General features: G+C 44.2%; 1 protein-coding gene across 1 annotated transcript in view; it reads left to right on the top strand.

The window, feature by feature from the left end:
* The window catches only part of PMS1 (PMS1 homolog 1, mismatch repair system component), a 2,357,833-nt gene that overhangs the window by 1,235,657 nt on the left and 1,108,742 nt on the right, over window positions 1–13,434 (top strand). Inside the window, exon 8 of the mRNA XM_044075169.1 lies at window positions 8,202–8,348. Within this exon, the coding sequence (XP_043931104.1) occupies window positions 8,202–8,348 (147 nt within the window). The remainder of the gene's footprint in view (window positions 1–8,201; window positions 8,349–13,434) is intronic.

The following is a 13,434-nucleotide window of genomic DNA, read 5'->3' as shown; positions in this document are numbered from 1 at the left end:
TTTTTTTGGTTCTCCTTGGGATGTGATTCAACAAAAAAATCTAATACTTCATCAGACCATTTTACTTATAATGTATCAAATCTTCTTGTTGAAAACATATTCATAAGTAGGCACTTTACAGTACCCTCATTTCCATCCAAATCATCTCACCTGCATTTCTGTCCTACAGCAAACACTTCTACCTCTCGTACAGTGCTCCCCAAAAAGGAATCCATGATACCTTTCGACCAAGTTTTCTCTAACTTACCATATGACTTGATAACTTTAGATAAGTGGAATATTAAATAGATTATCTAGAAAGTAATGCAGACCCACTACATATCCAAAACAGTAGACTCTCCCCTCATAAGTTACCCATAACATTTGCACTTCTTAATGCTGGTAGCATCACAGATAAATTATAGCAACTTGACAGTTTTCTCTCAACCCACAATCCAAATGTTGTAGGTATAAACGAATCCTAGGTTGAAGCAGACACACCAAACCTTAGTCATTATTTTTTCGAGTACAATTGTACTTCAAGTGCATACTGAGGAAAAAGTTAGGGAGGCAGGACTCTTATTCTTATTAAAAAAAAATAATAACCTTAAAAGTTACCGTGATAGCATAAAATACATCTAGTCAGCTAGCTGAAAATTGAGCTTAACTTCAGCAGCTCCTTTGCTATACTTGCCTTTGCATATCTATCCCCCCAGCCAGTTGTTAAAGATTTGACCATCTAATTTATCGAATCCTACAACAAACAAAAAAGTTATTTTAGGAGACTTTTATCTTCTTATCCCTCTCAAAATACTAGTACAGGGCCGATTAACTGGCCTAGGCCTTATCCAGCTAAAACTGGAACCAACTAGACACAGTTGTAAATCAGGCAACTATGGCGTCCTTGACTTTATAATCACATTCACTTCCAGTAACATCTCCCACACTTCCATGCTTCCTAGTTCCCTAAGTGATCACTGCATTGTCTTTTCCCCCCTTCACATCCCCCAAAGAAATCTTCTCCCAGATTGATCATGTTTCATCACAAACCCCAAAGAAAAGAAGCAACCTTTTAACAGTTACCTAACTAAAACTAACTGGGCTTTCCTCACTAATATAAACAATCCTACATTTGCAACCAACACTGTAGTTAACTAACTTATCTTTCAAAGTAAATAGTTTCCTAAACTTACACAATGTATCTGGACCAGACAGAACCATTGGCTAGCCAAATAATTACTTGCACTTTTCAAGTTTAGATACTTAGCATGGCAAGGAAAAACATTCCCTTCATCAGAAAACTAATACAAATTTAGCTAAAAGACCATCCAAAGACACAAACCTAGGCACTGTCTTTCCTCCAGAAATCTCACAGAAATAGCCAAAAACATTTCTGGAACTTGGCAAATCAACCCACAAGTCAAACTCCCTATAAACGTCCTTTAATAGATGACATCATGTGGTCTTCATTATGGAATTTCTGAAAAGAATTCTGACAGCTTCCCCTTACTCCTCCTGCAGCACATACACAACCCACTCAGTCCCCTACATCCCTTTCTTTCTCACCTCTTTTTTTACTTCCAATGTATTAAAACAAGCAACATTGAAAAAACTTTGTGACTATATCCCCATTGATGCTTCCACAAGCTCAGAAATGCTTACATCCTTAGGTTTTTGCTTTTTGCATAGTGCACCTTCTGTATTTTCTAAATTTCCTTTGTATAACTTTTGCCTAATCGAGAACATCATGACAGATCCCTAGAGGTAAGCTGTAATCAAAACATTTCCTATAGTTCTTATGTACCTTCAGAAATAACATTCTTCCAAAACACAAGGAAAGGCTACTTAACTGGTTCTGCTTTCAATGATCTAATTAATGCCTTTAATTTGGTTGGTCACAATCTACTTTTTAGCTCACTGGTTCAAGTTTGAATTGGCAACCAAGCTCTCTCTTTGTTAAAAATGTATTCATAGACACTTTACAGTTCAAAAGTCAAGGTCTTCTGTGGTCCACCTTATTAAAGGTGTATGTCAAGTTTCCCTTCCTTCTTTCACCAGTATGTTTCTGCATACTTTGCAATTGTTAACAGGAAACTACTTGTTCACTAAGAAAGTAAAAGCAATAATTTTCAGAACCAAGTAAAAACTCTCAGCTGTCTTCCTATAAAAGAACATACTCTTGTTGTGACCAGTCTCCCCTTTGAAACCATCAGATATTTCAGATAGTTAAGATTATGGCTAAATCACTAACCCAACTTTCAACACCATTTAGAAAATAAAATAAAATAAAATACAAAGTTAGTACATAATGCTTTTGAGCTAAGGAAATCTCTTGCTTGAAGGCAGCATGGCAATTAGTCAAGAAGTACTCCTCATCTAACATGAATATGAGCTACCGTCAATTGCTTCTACTGCAAAAAAGAACCTGTTATCTCTGCAGATTGTCTCAATGTTTGTAGATTCATTACTCCTAAAGTTGAGCATGACTGCTGTGTTTTGGCAAAAGTTAAATAGGTGTCAGTAGCACAAAGGACTAAGCTACTCCTAAGTTATCTTATTTATTAATTAACATTCTGGAATCCTTCCCATTATTTGCTAATCATCTCACCAAGCATACCTCAAACTATAACCTCAGATTTCTTCTGTAATCTGTAGCTTGCCTTTCTATACGTAGAAGCAGACTTTATAGCACAGACCATATGTTTTCAGAGATGGCACCACAACCCTGGATTCCCTTCCAAAATAAATGAGACAAGGTACCTTATTAAAATCCAGAATTATCATTAAACCTTTCTTATTCAGGGCATAAAGGTGACATAAAGACACACACATGCAGAACTCTTTGCCACCAGTCTGAACGCCATCATTGCACATCTGTCTAAACACCCTTCTGCTGTGCTGGTTACCAAGCCACATTTCAGATAAGTGCCCCATTGGGGTTTCTTCTTATCTTTCTTTTTATTTAGTGCTTTTGGGTTCATGTCATCCAGAAAGGAAAAATGTCAGTGCAGGAGATAGATTCCCCATAAAGACAGTCATGACCAGTGTTTTTTCTGTTTGGGTGCTTTGCACTGCCACACTCAGTGTTCTGTTTGACAGGCTTTTCTCCCTAACACCCTGCATAGTCATCTCTCCTCTTTATCTGTTTATCTTGAAAACCAATGTATTAAGCTTTTGACTTAAGGTGCTATGGTGGAATCTTCTCAATGTGAGAGTCAGCTGTCTGCCAAGAAAATGGCCTAAAATCTTAGGTCTGATATAGCTACTGTCCTGCCTCCCCCAGATGTCTCTCTCAAGGCTAGGGATAACCCAAAGCATTGGCCAGTGGTTGCCTCTGATTCCTCTACCATGACCTCGTCAGAGGCCAGCATGGATCTGGCTTCTCGGATATCCTTGGAGACTTTATGAATGTCTGCTCCTGATGTTGAGGGGGAGCCTCGACTTATTATATGCAAGGGACTGAGAGGGATTCCGCAGATCTTTGTTAGGGAGGAGATTCCTACTATGCTTATTGGATGCCTCCGGGTTCTGATCCTCTGAGGGTGTTTCGTGTGGACATCTTGCAGAAAAAGAAACAGAAAACCAAGCGTATTTCCCCAGTACTTAAGGATCTCCAACGTGAATGGCAGGATTTTACACAGGGGTTATTTAATGCTTTAATGGCTTTAAAGTCTCCTCAAGGAGTGCTTGTGCCTGCCCCTCCTTGGTCTTCCACTCCTGTTCAAAGACCCTGGGAACTAGATTCTTCAGATGATGATGTGAATTTGGAGAAGAGTACCTGTCTTACTCTTCTCAAATTCCTTCCCCCTTGGATTATAGTTCAGAGGAAGAGGATTCTATTAGTCCAGATTCCCCTTTGGAGGAGCACTCCTTTGGGGTTACTGTTGCCTGCATGATGGATTTTTTTAAGTGGTATTGTTTTCAAGTCTCTTACATTCAGAAAAGGTGTTATGAGCTCCTCTAGATGGAGTTTCCTAAGCCATTCCCCTTGTTCTGGCTGCCTTCTTGGATATCTTTTCAGCAGCTTCTGTGGCCCCTGATTCTCAACCCCTTACACCCAAAAACCTGATAGATTTTATAAGGTGACTTAGAACTGTAAATTTCTGTATAAATGCCCTTCTGCTGTCCCATCTGTAGTGACTGTCTCTTCTACCAAGCTGTTGCCGTCTACCCTTGCTCTCTTCAGATAAGGGTAGTAGGGCTATAGACACTGGGCAAAAAGGTTTACACTGCTGCCAATCTATCCTTTTGGGCTGTCATCTACCAGACTGATATGACCAAGTGTGTTTTGGCCCTCCTTTCTCAGGTTTTCCCAGTGGTTTCTGACATTCCTGATACTGAGTGGAAGTCTTTTGGCCCTCCTCTGTTGTGCTCTACTGCTCAAGTTGTTCACCACTATCAAATGCAGCTACAGTGTAGCTGATGTCCCCTCCAGGGCTACTGCCTTTAGTTCTGTCATGAGGTGTTACTCTTGGCTTCTTCAGGCTGTGCCTGATGACATTAAGACCAAACCGTTGGATGCTGTTTTGGATAGTAAAAATCTTTTTGATGCTGATGCTGCTGAACTTTTCAGGTCTGCCCAGGATAAGCATAAGCCTTGCAGGAGTTTTAACATAATTTTGTTTCTCCTGCTCCTAAGTTTCAGAAGAGTTATCCTTCCAAATCTGCTTTTGTTCATAGGCAGTCTCACAGTCTAAGTGGAAAAAAGGGTTCTAGATGTGTATATCCTGCTAAGTCTACTCAAACCTCACCCTCCCAGAAACCTGCTTTTTGGGATAAGCTGGGTTCCATTTGACAGTTTTCTTCCCCTTTCTCTCGGCCAGGTTCCCTTATCCTTCCATCTTTCTCTGTCCCTTCCACATTGATTAAAGATCACAAAAGACTCTCTGATTATGTCCATTATGTGCCAGGAATATTTTGTGGTTTGGAAATCCCTTCCTCCCTTTTTAGGCATCCCTCAATCTCCTCTGGAACAACTTTCTCTCTTCTCAGAGGTGCTTCATTCTGTTTTGGTCCAGGGCACCATTCAAGCTGTGCCTCCTGCCCAGGTAGGGAGGGTTTTTTATTCCAAAATGTTTTTGGTTCCCAGAAAGGAGGGAACTTGGAGACCAATTCAGGATCTTTCCCAGCTCAACAACTTTCTCAAAATTCCTTCCTTTCAGATGTTGTCTTTTGAGTCTTTGTTTCCCCTTCTTCTACCCCAGGCCGTTCTGGTCTTACTAGATTTCAAGAATGCATACCTTCATATCCCCATCCATCTCCTTTTCTTGAAATTTTTTAAGTTTCTCTGTTTCTTCCTTGCATTTGCAGTTCTCTACTTTTTTCTTTTGCCTCTCTACTGCCTAAGGGTATTCACCAAATGCCTGGCTCCTGTCTTTGCCTTTTCCAGGATGGAGAGGTATTCAGATCTTTCCTTACCTGGATGATCTGCTCATTCAAGTGTCTTCACCCGACATTCTCTTTCAAGATCTCAAGTTTACTATTTCCCTGTTGCAGAGTCTGGGGTTTAGCATAAACTTACAGAAATAAGCTCTGATGCCTTCTCAGTGTCATATTTCCTTGGTTGCAGGTTTCAGACCATCTCTGTCCCCCAAGGCCTTATCTCTCACTACATCTTTCCAGTCTTTTCATCCTCTGGCTTCATTCACAGTCAGGGAATTTCACAGGGTCCTCAAGGTCATGGCTTCCACCATTTCCATGCTCCCTGTGGTCAAGCTCCACATGAGAAAGCTTCATTGTTACCTGAAGTCAGTGTGGCTCCAGCATTGTCACCTTCTGGACTTCCCTGCACCCTTTTTCCCTGTCTCAAGCTCGAGCTTCAGTGGTGGAGTCTTCAACTTTCTCTCAATCTGGGGCTTCTTTTCTAAGCTCCAGTCCTGACTCTAGAGCTCTTTACAGATGCCTCAGGCAGGGGATGGGGAGACCTCCTCTGGCTCTCTCAAGGTTCAGGTCTTTGCTGCCTTCATTAGAGGTTGGACCACATCAGTATAAAGGAAATGAGGTCGCTACAGGTAGCTCTTCAGGCTTTTTATTCCCTCTTTCATCCTGGACCCCTCAAAACTTTCAGAGACCATACCACAGTGATGTCGTATGTCAACAAGTAAGGAGGTACAAGGTCCTATCTTCTTTGCAGATTAGGTCTTCAGGTCTGGGATCTAGCTGTCCAGTATCAAGCAACTCTTCAGGCAGTTTACATTCCCTTGGAGCACAATCTACAGGCAGACTCATTGAGCAGGTCCGTCCAGCATACAGGTTCACTAAGTAATGCTTCACAGAGATGTATTCCTGGACATCATCCATCGGTGAGGTATTACTCAAGTAGATCTTTTTTGCCTCCACTCTGAACGGACAGCTTTCTGTATTCTGTTCCAGAGTCCCTAGTCTTGTGGCTTGGAAAGTGAATGCCTTGTTCTTTCCTTGGAAGAGGATGTTTCTGTACACCTTCCCTCCCCTTCCTCTCTTACCATGAGTCTTACACAAGATCAGGCAGGACTCTTCCCAAAATCTTGTGACCCCCTTTTGGTCCAGACAACATTGGTTCCCCTTTCTTTCTTACTTGGCCAGGGGGCAGTTGCCTGGAGTTACCTCAACAGGTGAATCTTCTCACACAAGACAAGCGGTCTCTCATCCATCCTCACTTATCCACTCTTTACTGACGCTGTGGGTGATAGGGTTTTGATTCTTTTTGGGCACCTGTTTTCTGAGGACATGCTTTGAATTCTGCAGAAGGCCAGGAAACCATATATGTCCAAATGGAAAAGATTTTCTGTCTGGTGCCTCTTTCACCATCAGGATCCCATTTGTGGAGGTTTCTCTGGTTCTTTCTTATTTTGTGATCTGATCCATGCTGGGTTAGCATATTCTTCAGTGAAAACTTACCTGTCAGCATTTTCTGCCTGTCTTTCCCTGACTCATCCTCTGGCCTGTAGATTTCAGGTCAGGCAGTTTCTTAAAAGGATCCTTCATATCAGGCCTCCCAAGAAGCTTATTCCACCTTCTTGTGGCCTCAGCTTTGTACCTAAAAAAATGACTCAGGGTCCTTTTGAGCCTAATTCTTCAACTTCCTTGCAACACTGTACTTGGAAGACTGTTCTTTTGACTCTCACTTCAGGCAAGAGAGTGTCTGAACTGAAGGCTCTCATGGCTGTTCCTCCTTTCTTATTTTTCCACAGAGACAGGGTGTCTCTTCATACAAACCCTTCTTTCATGCACAAAAGGTCAATGAGTTGTTCCTTAATCAGTCTAGTCATCTGCCTTCCTTTTTTCCCTCTCCTCAGTCTGCCAGTGAGAATGTTCTTCACCCTTTGGAATTGCATAGCCAGCTCAGATATTACTTGGATAAAACTAAAGTTATTTGCAAATCTAAGCAGCTTTTTGTTTCCTTTCATCTCAGGTCTTTGGGTGTGGCAGTTTCCAAGCAAGCCTTCTCTTCTTGGATTTCTAAGGCTATTTCTTTTTGTTATTTTTTCATAGTAAATTTCTTTCCTCATTACTAAAGGCTCATTCTACCAGGACTGTTGCTTCCTCTGGTGCTTTTTTCAAGGGGCTGGATACAGATTCCATCCTAGAGATTGCTTCTTGGTTCTCTGTTCATGCTTTCACAAAGCTTTGCAATTTGGGTGTTATTTCCAGTGCCAGTGCTATCCTGCATAGGTTTCTGGAGGGCTCTTCAGTGCCATTCTCCTCCCAGGCTGCTTCTTGAGCTTTTGTAGTCTTCCTTAGGTTATGAATACTGCTGCAGTGATATGGAAGGACAAAGTAAAGTTGTGTAAAATCTTACCATAATAGATGTCCTTCTTTTCACTGTTGCAGTAGTCCCTCCCTGCCTCCTGACCCTTCTGCTCTTGTCTGTTCTTTTTTGCCCTCCTGGCTGGGGGCTGTTCTCCTTTTTCTCCTTCTGGATGCACATGTTTTTTCTAGTCCCTAGGGCCATTTTGTTCTTCCTGGGTCTTTTCCAGTTCTGAGTGTGTGCGGCCATATGTCATCTTTATGCTCTGCACCTTGCACAGGGAATGTATGGGAGACATACAATGACTGTAAGTAATAAAGGCTTTGGTATACTAGCCAGACATTGGGCTGTCCTTGGTAGGAGATCCCTTAGGTTGTGAGTACTACAATAGTGAAGAGGACAATCTACTGCTATGGTAAGATTTTACACAACTGTACTTTCTGTTTCTGAAACTGTAACTCCATTGTTAATAATTTTATACAAATTTTTGCAGCTGGTCCGTCAGTACTACAGTTTGCAGTGCAAGAAGGATTCTTCAAATGTTCGTTACCCTGTGTTTTTTATGAATATTGTTGTCCATGCTTCTGCTACTGATGTGAATTTAACACCAGATAAAACCCAAGTCTTACTTCTGAACAAGGTAATTCAATTCTTCCCTTTTTTTGTCTGGCTCTGGTAGAAAGTGCAGCACTTAAGCTTGACACAGTAACTTGCATCTTACTTGTAGCATAAAAATTGTACATAGTTGTATAGCAAGTTAACTAGAAAATTTTCTGCAATCACAAAAACAGGTGATGTTTGAATGGTAAAATCTTAGAATGTAATTTTTGGTGCATTCTTCCTGACTTTTTTCAGTGGTATAGACATTGTTGAGAATCCACAGCCCTGATCGTAGCAAGTTGTGGTGTCCTAACTCCTGCATTTGTTTTTCTTATAGACTTTAAAGACACATGCACAGAGAGTAAGAGCATATTGCCAAGTATAGACTGCACTACACATATGCATATTCCCTTTATTCAAGAATGCTCAGACTTGCTTTCACAAAGATACATGGACTGATCACTATACCATTCTACTGTGTTCCTCCAATGTTAGACCCTCTTAATAATTTGCTATAGTAAAATAGTGCTCCTTTGTTTATAGGTATTGTCTGTGGATGAAATAGCTTGTACAGTGAATTAGAACACAGATCTCATCTGTGTACGGATAGTTCTATTGTCATAGGTTTCAGTAGTTAGTAGGCCAAACATTCAAGTGATTTTCTAACCCTTTGTGATTATACTAGTTCACTGTTCATGACAGTCTGTGCAGGGTCTTGGGACACATTAGAGCTGGAAACTTACACCACTGATTATTTGACACATCAACAGAGTCACAGTACACAACTCCAGAATCACAATGTACTTCATTGTGAGAGATATTGTCCTTTATCATTGCTAGTGAAGGTCTCTGAAGAACAGAATGCCTTCATTGAGAAATCTGTGAATCATTCCTGGATTTTGTTATGAATGTGGACCCGATTTATCAGTGTTAAATCCTCATATCTACTGTGTACTTCTCCCAGTAGTATCCTATAGATGTCAACAATTCTTTTTACTGATTAATCTTTCCCTCATACTTCTCAAGCGTACCTCATTATGAGGAACGTACCTCAATTGCGGTATTAAAAAGTTCATGTTCCTCAAAGTTCCACATTGAAAGGGTCTGTCACACATTCACTGTTAGGAAGTTTTTAACTGATATTCATGGTAAATAGAAATTAATCATAATAATTCATTAATCTTTTTATAAGTAAAAGTTGCATATTTAAACCATCCTATGACCTTCCTAGTTGAATCTGTTAGTAAGCCATTAATATGTGTTCCACATTTTGCCCATTTGTTCCACATTATAAGGGCAAGTGTTCCTCATCTTGGAGATGGAAGGTTGAGAGCTATGCTTTCCCTTACATGATTTCCATTCTGAAACCTGTATAAGCGCTGTTTAATTTGAGCAGTCCACTCATACTAGGTCTCATCAAATCTGATTTTTTCTAAAATTTCTACTTACCAACAGTTCTGCAGATCTCTGTCCTGCAGTACAGTTTGGAATTGTTTCGTATACTAAAAGAAAAAGCAGCATTTTATCTTCATTTCTGACATGTCATTTCATTTCTTCATACCTGCCTGTGATGTTTTAAGCAGTGAACACACACATTTTTTTCTGAAATTGTAACTTTTATTTACAGTACAGAAAATGGACTTTACTTTTGCAAGCAAAGTAGTCATCTGGATTTGACAACAAAGTAAACTTCCATTTTGTTTGTTGCAGTCATGGCAACGCTGCAACACAGCAGTACAGTGCTGCTGACAGGCTGTTTGCACATCTTTAAACAAATCCAAGGAACAGAAGTGTCTTATACAAAACAATTTCTTCCCCTGAAATACAGACCTACAAGCAAATTTTCAAGGAAACATTAAGCATCACTTAAATTACAGTTTTTTTAAAGTTTCACTGCCTTTGAGTAATAAAACATTCTGCTACCAGAATTCCTCCAGTGCCATTGGTAACCGCAGTGTTATCCCACAACCAGGATGAATGTTTCACTGCCTTTGGAGTAAGAAAATATTATTTTACCAGAATTCCTCCAGTATGACAAAGGTAACCTCTAGGTTCTCCACTACCAGGACCTCCGCTAGCAAAAGCAAACCTCTTGCTGGACTTTGGGCCTCACTTCATATGATTCCAACAACACAAATGGTCCATACTTCTCTGGTCTTTCTAATGATTTCTGCCATTTTTTAACTGGGAACAGGTTAACACTAAGATCTGAAGTAGTTAACTTCATTTGTGCAGCAACCTATGGGAATCGGATCCGACCTCGGATCCGAGCCGGCAGTTTTCAACAGCTTTAGATCCGAGCTCCAAGCTCCTCCCCCTACCCATAATCCCCTGCCAACCCTGACTGACCTCAGATCTAGTTTGCTGCGGTTTACTTCAGCAGCTTGATCCCGAGTTCCAGGCGTTTCATCACTTTTGTGAGAAAAATTTAACCGTTCTTAATCTTTTAGTTGTGTGTGTGTGTGTTTGGGGCCTAGTGTGTGTGGTTTTACCTTTTTAGTTAATATGTCTGAGGTCCCAAAGCTGATTTTTTCTATGTGCACCGAGTGTGGCCATAAGCTGTCCCCAGCGGATGGCCACACTCGGTGTGTGTTGTGCCTTGGCGTTGAGCACCTGTCCTCTGGTTGTACCATTTGTGTGGCGTTCAACCCCAGGGCACTCAAGGACCAGAGGTCTAAGCTGATTCTGGCGGGTCTTCTACCTCCGGTCCTCCTCTGGCTCCCGCTGCGGCAGCTGCCACTCCTGCTTCCCTCTCCCCGGCCGGGACTCAACCTCCCGCCTTAGGCCCGGAAGAGAGGGAGGCTAGGAAAGAAAAAAGGAGGGAGAAACACCACAAGTGGCGGGCCGAGGCCTCCGCTTCGACCCCCCCCGGCTAAGCGGTCTTCTCCCTCCAGGACGTCTGAGTCTCCTCCTTCTTGGATCCAGTCCCCATGCTTTTCACCGGGTCCTGAGGAGGAGGAGTCCCGATCTCCTTCGAGGTCATCGAGGCAACACTCCCGCCCCGCCTCGGTGGCCTCGTCGAGATCAACCCGAAGTCTCACGGATGCAGATTTGGACCGGATGATGAGAAGATTCCTCCAGGCCCAACTGCAGATGGGAGTGCTCCTGCCTCCCCCCCTCTGGGGGGGAGCTCGACCCCCCTTCTTTGCCCCGATAGCTCCTTCTCCGTCCTGTTTCCCGGGTTCAGAGTCTTCGGAGCCGGGCAGCCTTGGAGCCGGGGGTGTGTCGGCGCCGATAGTCTTGGGTACTTTGGCGCCGACACTTCCTTCGAGTCTGTCGGGTCCATTTTCTTCTTCAGATCCGAGCTCTCGGAGCCGAGGGCTGAGCTTCGGATCCGGGGGTATCGGTATGCCTTGGGCTCCGTCCAGGTCGGAGCATACTGGTCCATCGGATCCGATCGCTTCGGTGCCGGCCCCGATCCGTCCATCTGATCCGAGCGAGGGTCTGCTTTTGGATCCCAGAGAGAGCAGCTCTCCCTCGGCATTCGACGTGGTGGAGACGGCCCTGTCGAGACAATCCAGGCCCCCGGCCCTTGCCACAGCTCCACCCTGCACTCCTTCTCTGTTGGGTCTGACTTCCATCACCCGGCCCCAGGGACAGCCTGCTTTGACGTCCCAGATAGTTCCATTGGAACAAGAAGTGGCTGGTGAGACCTTCTCGGACAGCACCCCCGAGGAGGTTCCTCACAGGCGAAGGTGCAATAGGAGGCACCTGGACTCCCCCGAGTCCTTGACTGAGGACACGGATTTGGAGGAAGGGGAAGGCTCCCGAAGATCACCCCCCTGAAGATGTCCCATTTGGTGACATCATGGAGATGCTTAGAATAAGGGGGGGTGGTCTGCCCCAAAGCCTACCTCGGACGAATCCGTGTTCCTGGAGGCGTTTGAAGCAGGCCCGTCTACCTCTTGGGTGTCCCCTCCAGCCGACCCCCTGGTAGACTTGATTACTACCAGGGCGTGGAAGGAGCCGGACACTGTGGAGCCAGTCCTCAAGCGCCAGGACAGGATTCTTAGCCCACCCTCTGACAAGTCCCACTGGAGTAAGGGTCCCCTTGTAGATGCCATGTTGGTGGCTGCGGCCACCAAGAGGGAAACAGCTCAGAAGAGTCCCTCAGTTCATCCCCTGTGCAAGGAGTCTCGGTCGATGGACCGCCTAGGGAAGCGGGTGTTTAGTTCGGCTACCTACTCTGTGAGGTCGCTGAACTACTTGGCACATGTGCTTCGACTGCAGTGGGACCTTATCAAAGAGTACGCTGCGTCGCCCCCCCCCCCCCAAGTCCATGTCGGCGGAGGACAAGCAATTGCACTCCACCCGGATGGCCCCTCTATGATCCATATCTAACACCTCTATGCAGCTACTGTCCCATGCCAAGGAAGAAGCCGCTAGAGCCAGCGGAGCAGGCCTCGTCATGAGATGTCAGGCCTGGCTCCGGCATTGTGATTTCGCGGAACCCTTTAAGGCGTCTTTCGCTAATACCCCTTTCAATGGTTCTGCCCTTTTCGGCAAAAACCGTGTGAGATACCTTGGTCCAGAGCGAAAAAGACGGGAAGACGTCTGCCATCGGAGTCCGCTTCTCTGCTCCCCAGAGGTACTTCTCTAAGAACCAAAAGGGTCAGAAGAAGATGTGGTTCCGGAAGTCACAACAGTCTCATCCCGCTCTGGACTCCCAGCCCTGCTGCGGCAGAGGAGGGCAGGGTGGATGCCGCCCTAGAGGCAGAGGGGGCCCGCAGAACTTTGGATCCAGAAAACCCTTCTCGGACCATCCCACGCAACACCCCTGTGGGGTTGCCCGACTGCTCCACTCTGGAGGCAGTCGGGGGGCATTTCTCGAAGCACCCAGCAGCTTGGGAGTCCATCACAACAGACCACTGGGTGCTTCGCATTATATCCAGAGGATATCAGATTTCCTTTTCTCGCTGCCCACGCAGCCCCAGATACCTCCCCGATGTTCCACCCGATCAGAGGGAGGCCGCAGCAATGGAAATCCAACATTTGCTGGAAAAAAGAGCCACCCAACACGTTCCCCCCAGACCAGTGCAGGTCCGGGTTTTACTCCAGGTTCTTCTTGGTCCCAAAAAAGATGGGGGACTTAAGACCAGTCCTCAACCTGTCTTCCTTGAACCTGT

The sequence above is a fragment of the Protopterus annectens genome, chromosome 6.part0 (assembly GCF_019279795.1).
Source record: "Protopterus annectens isolate FY-2018-M chromosome 6.part0, PAN1.0, whole genome shotgun sequence".
Classification (NCBI taxonomy): Eukaryota; Metazoa; Chordata; order Ceratodontiformes; family Protopteridae; genus Protopterus; species Protopterus annectens.
The sequence above is the reverse complement of the archived record's forward strand: the minus strand, read 5'-3'. Positions and strand labels throughout refer to the sequence as shown.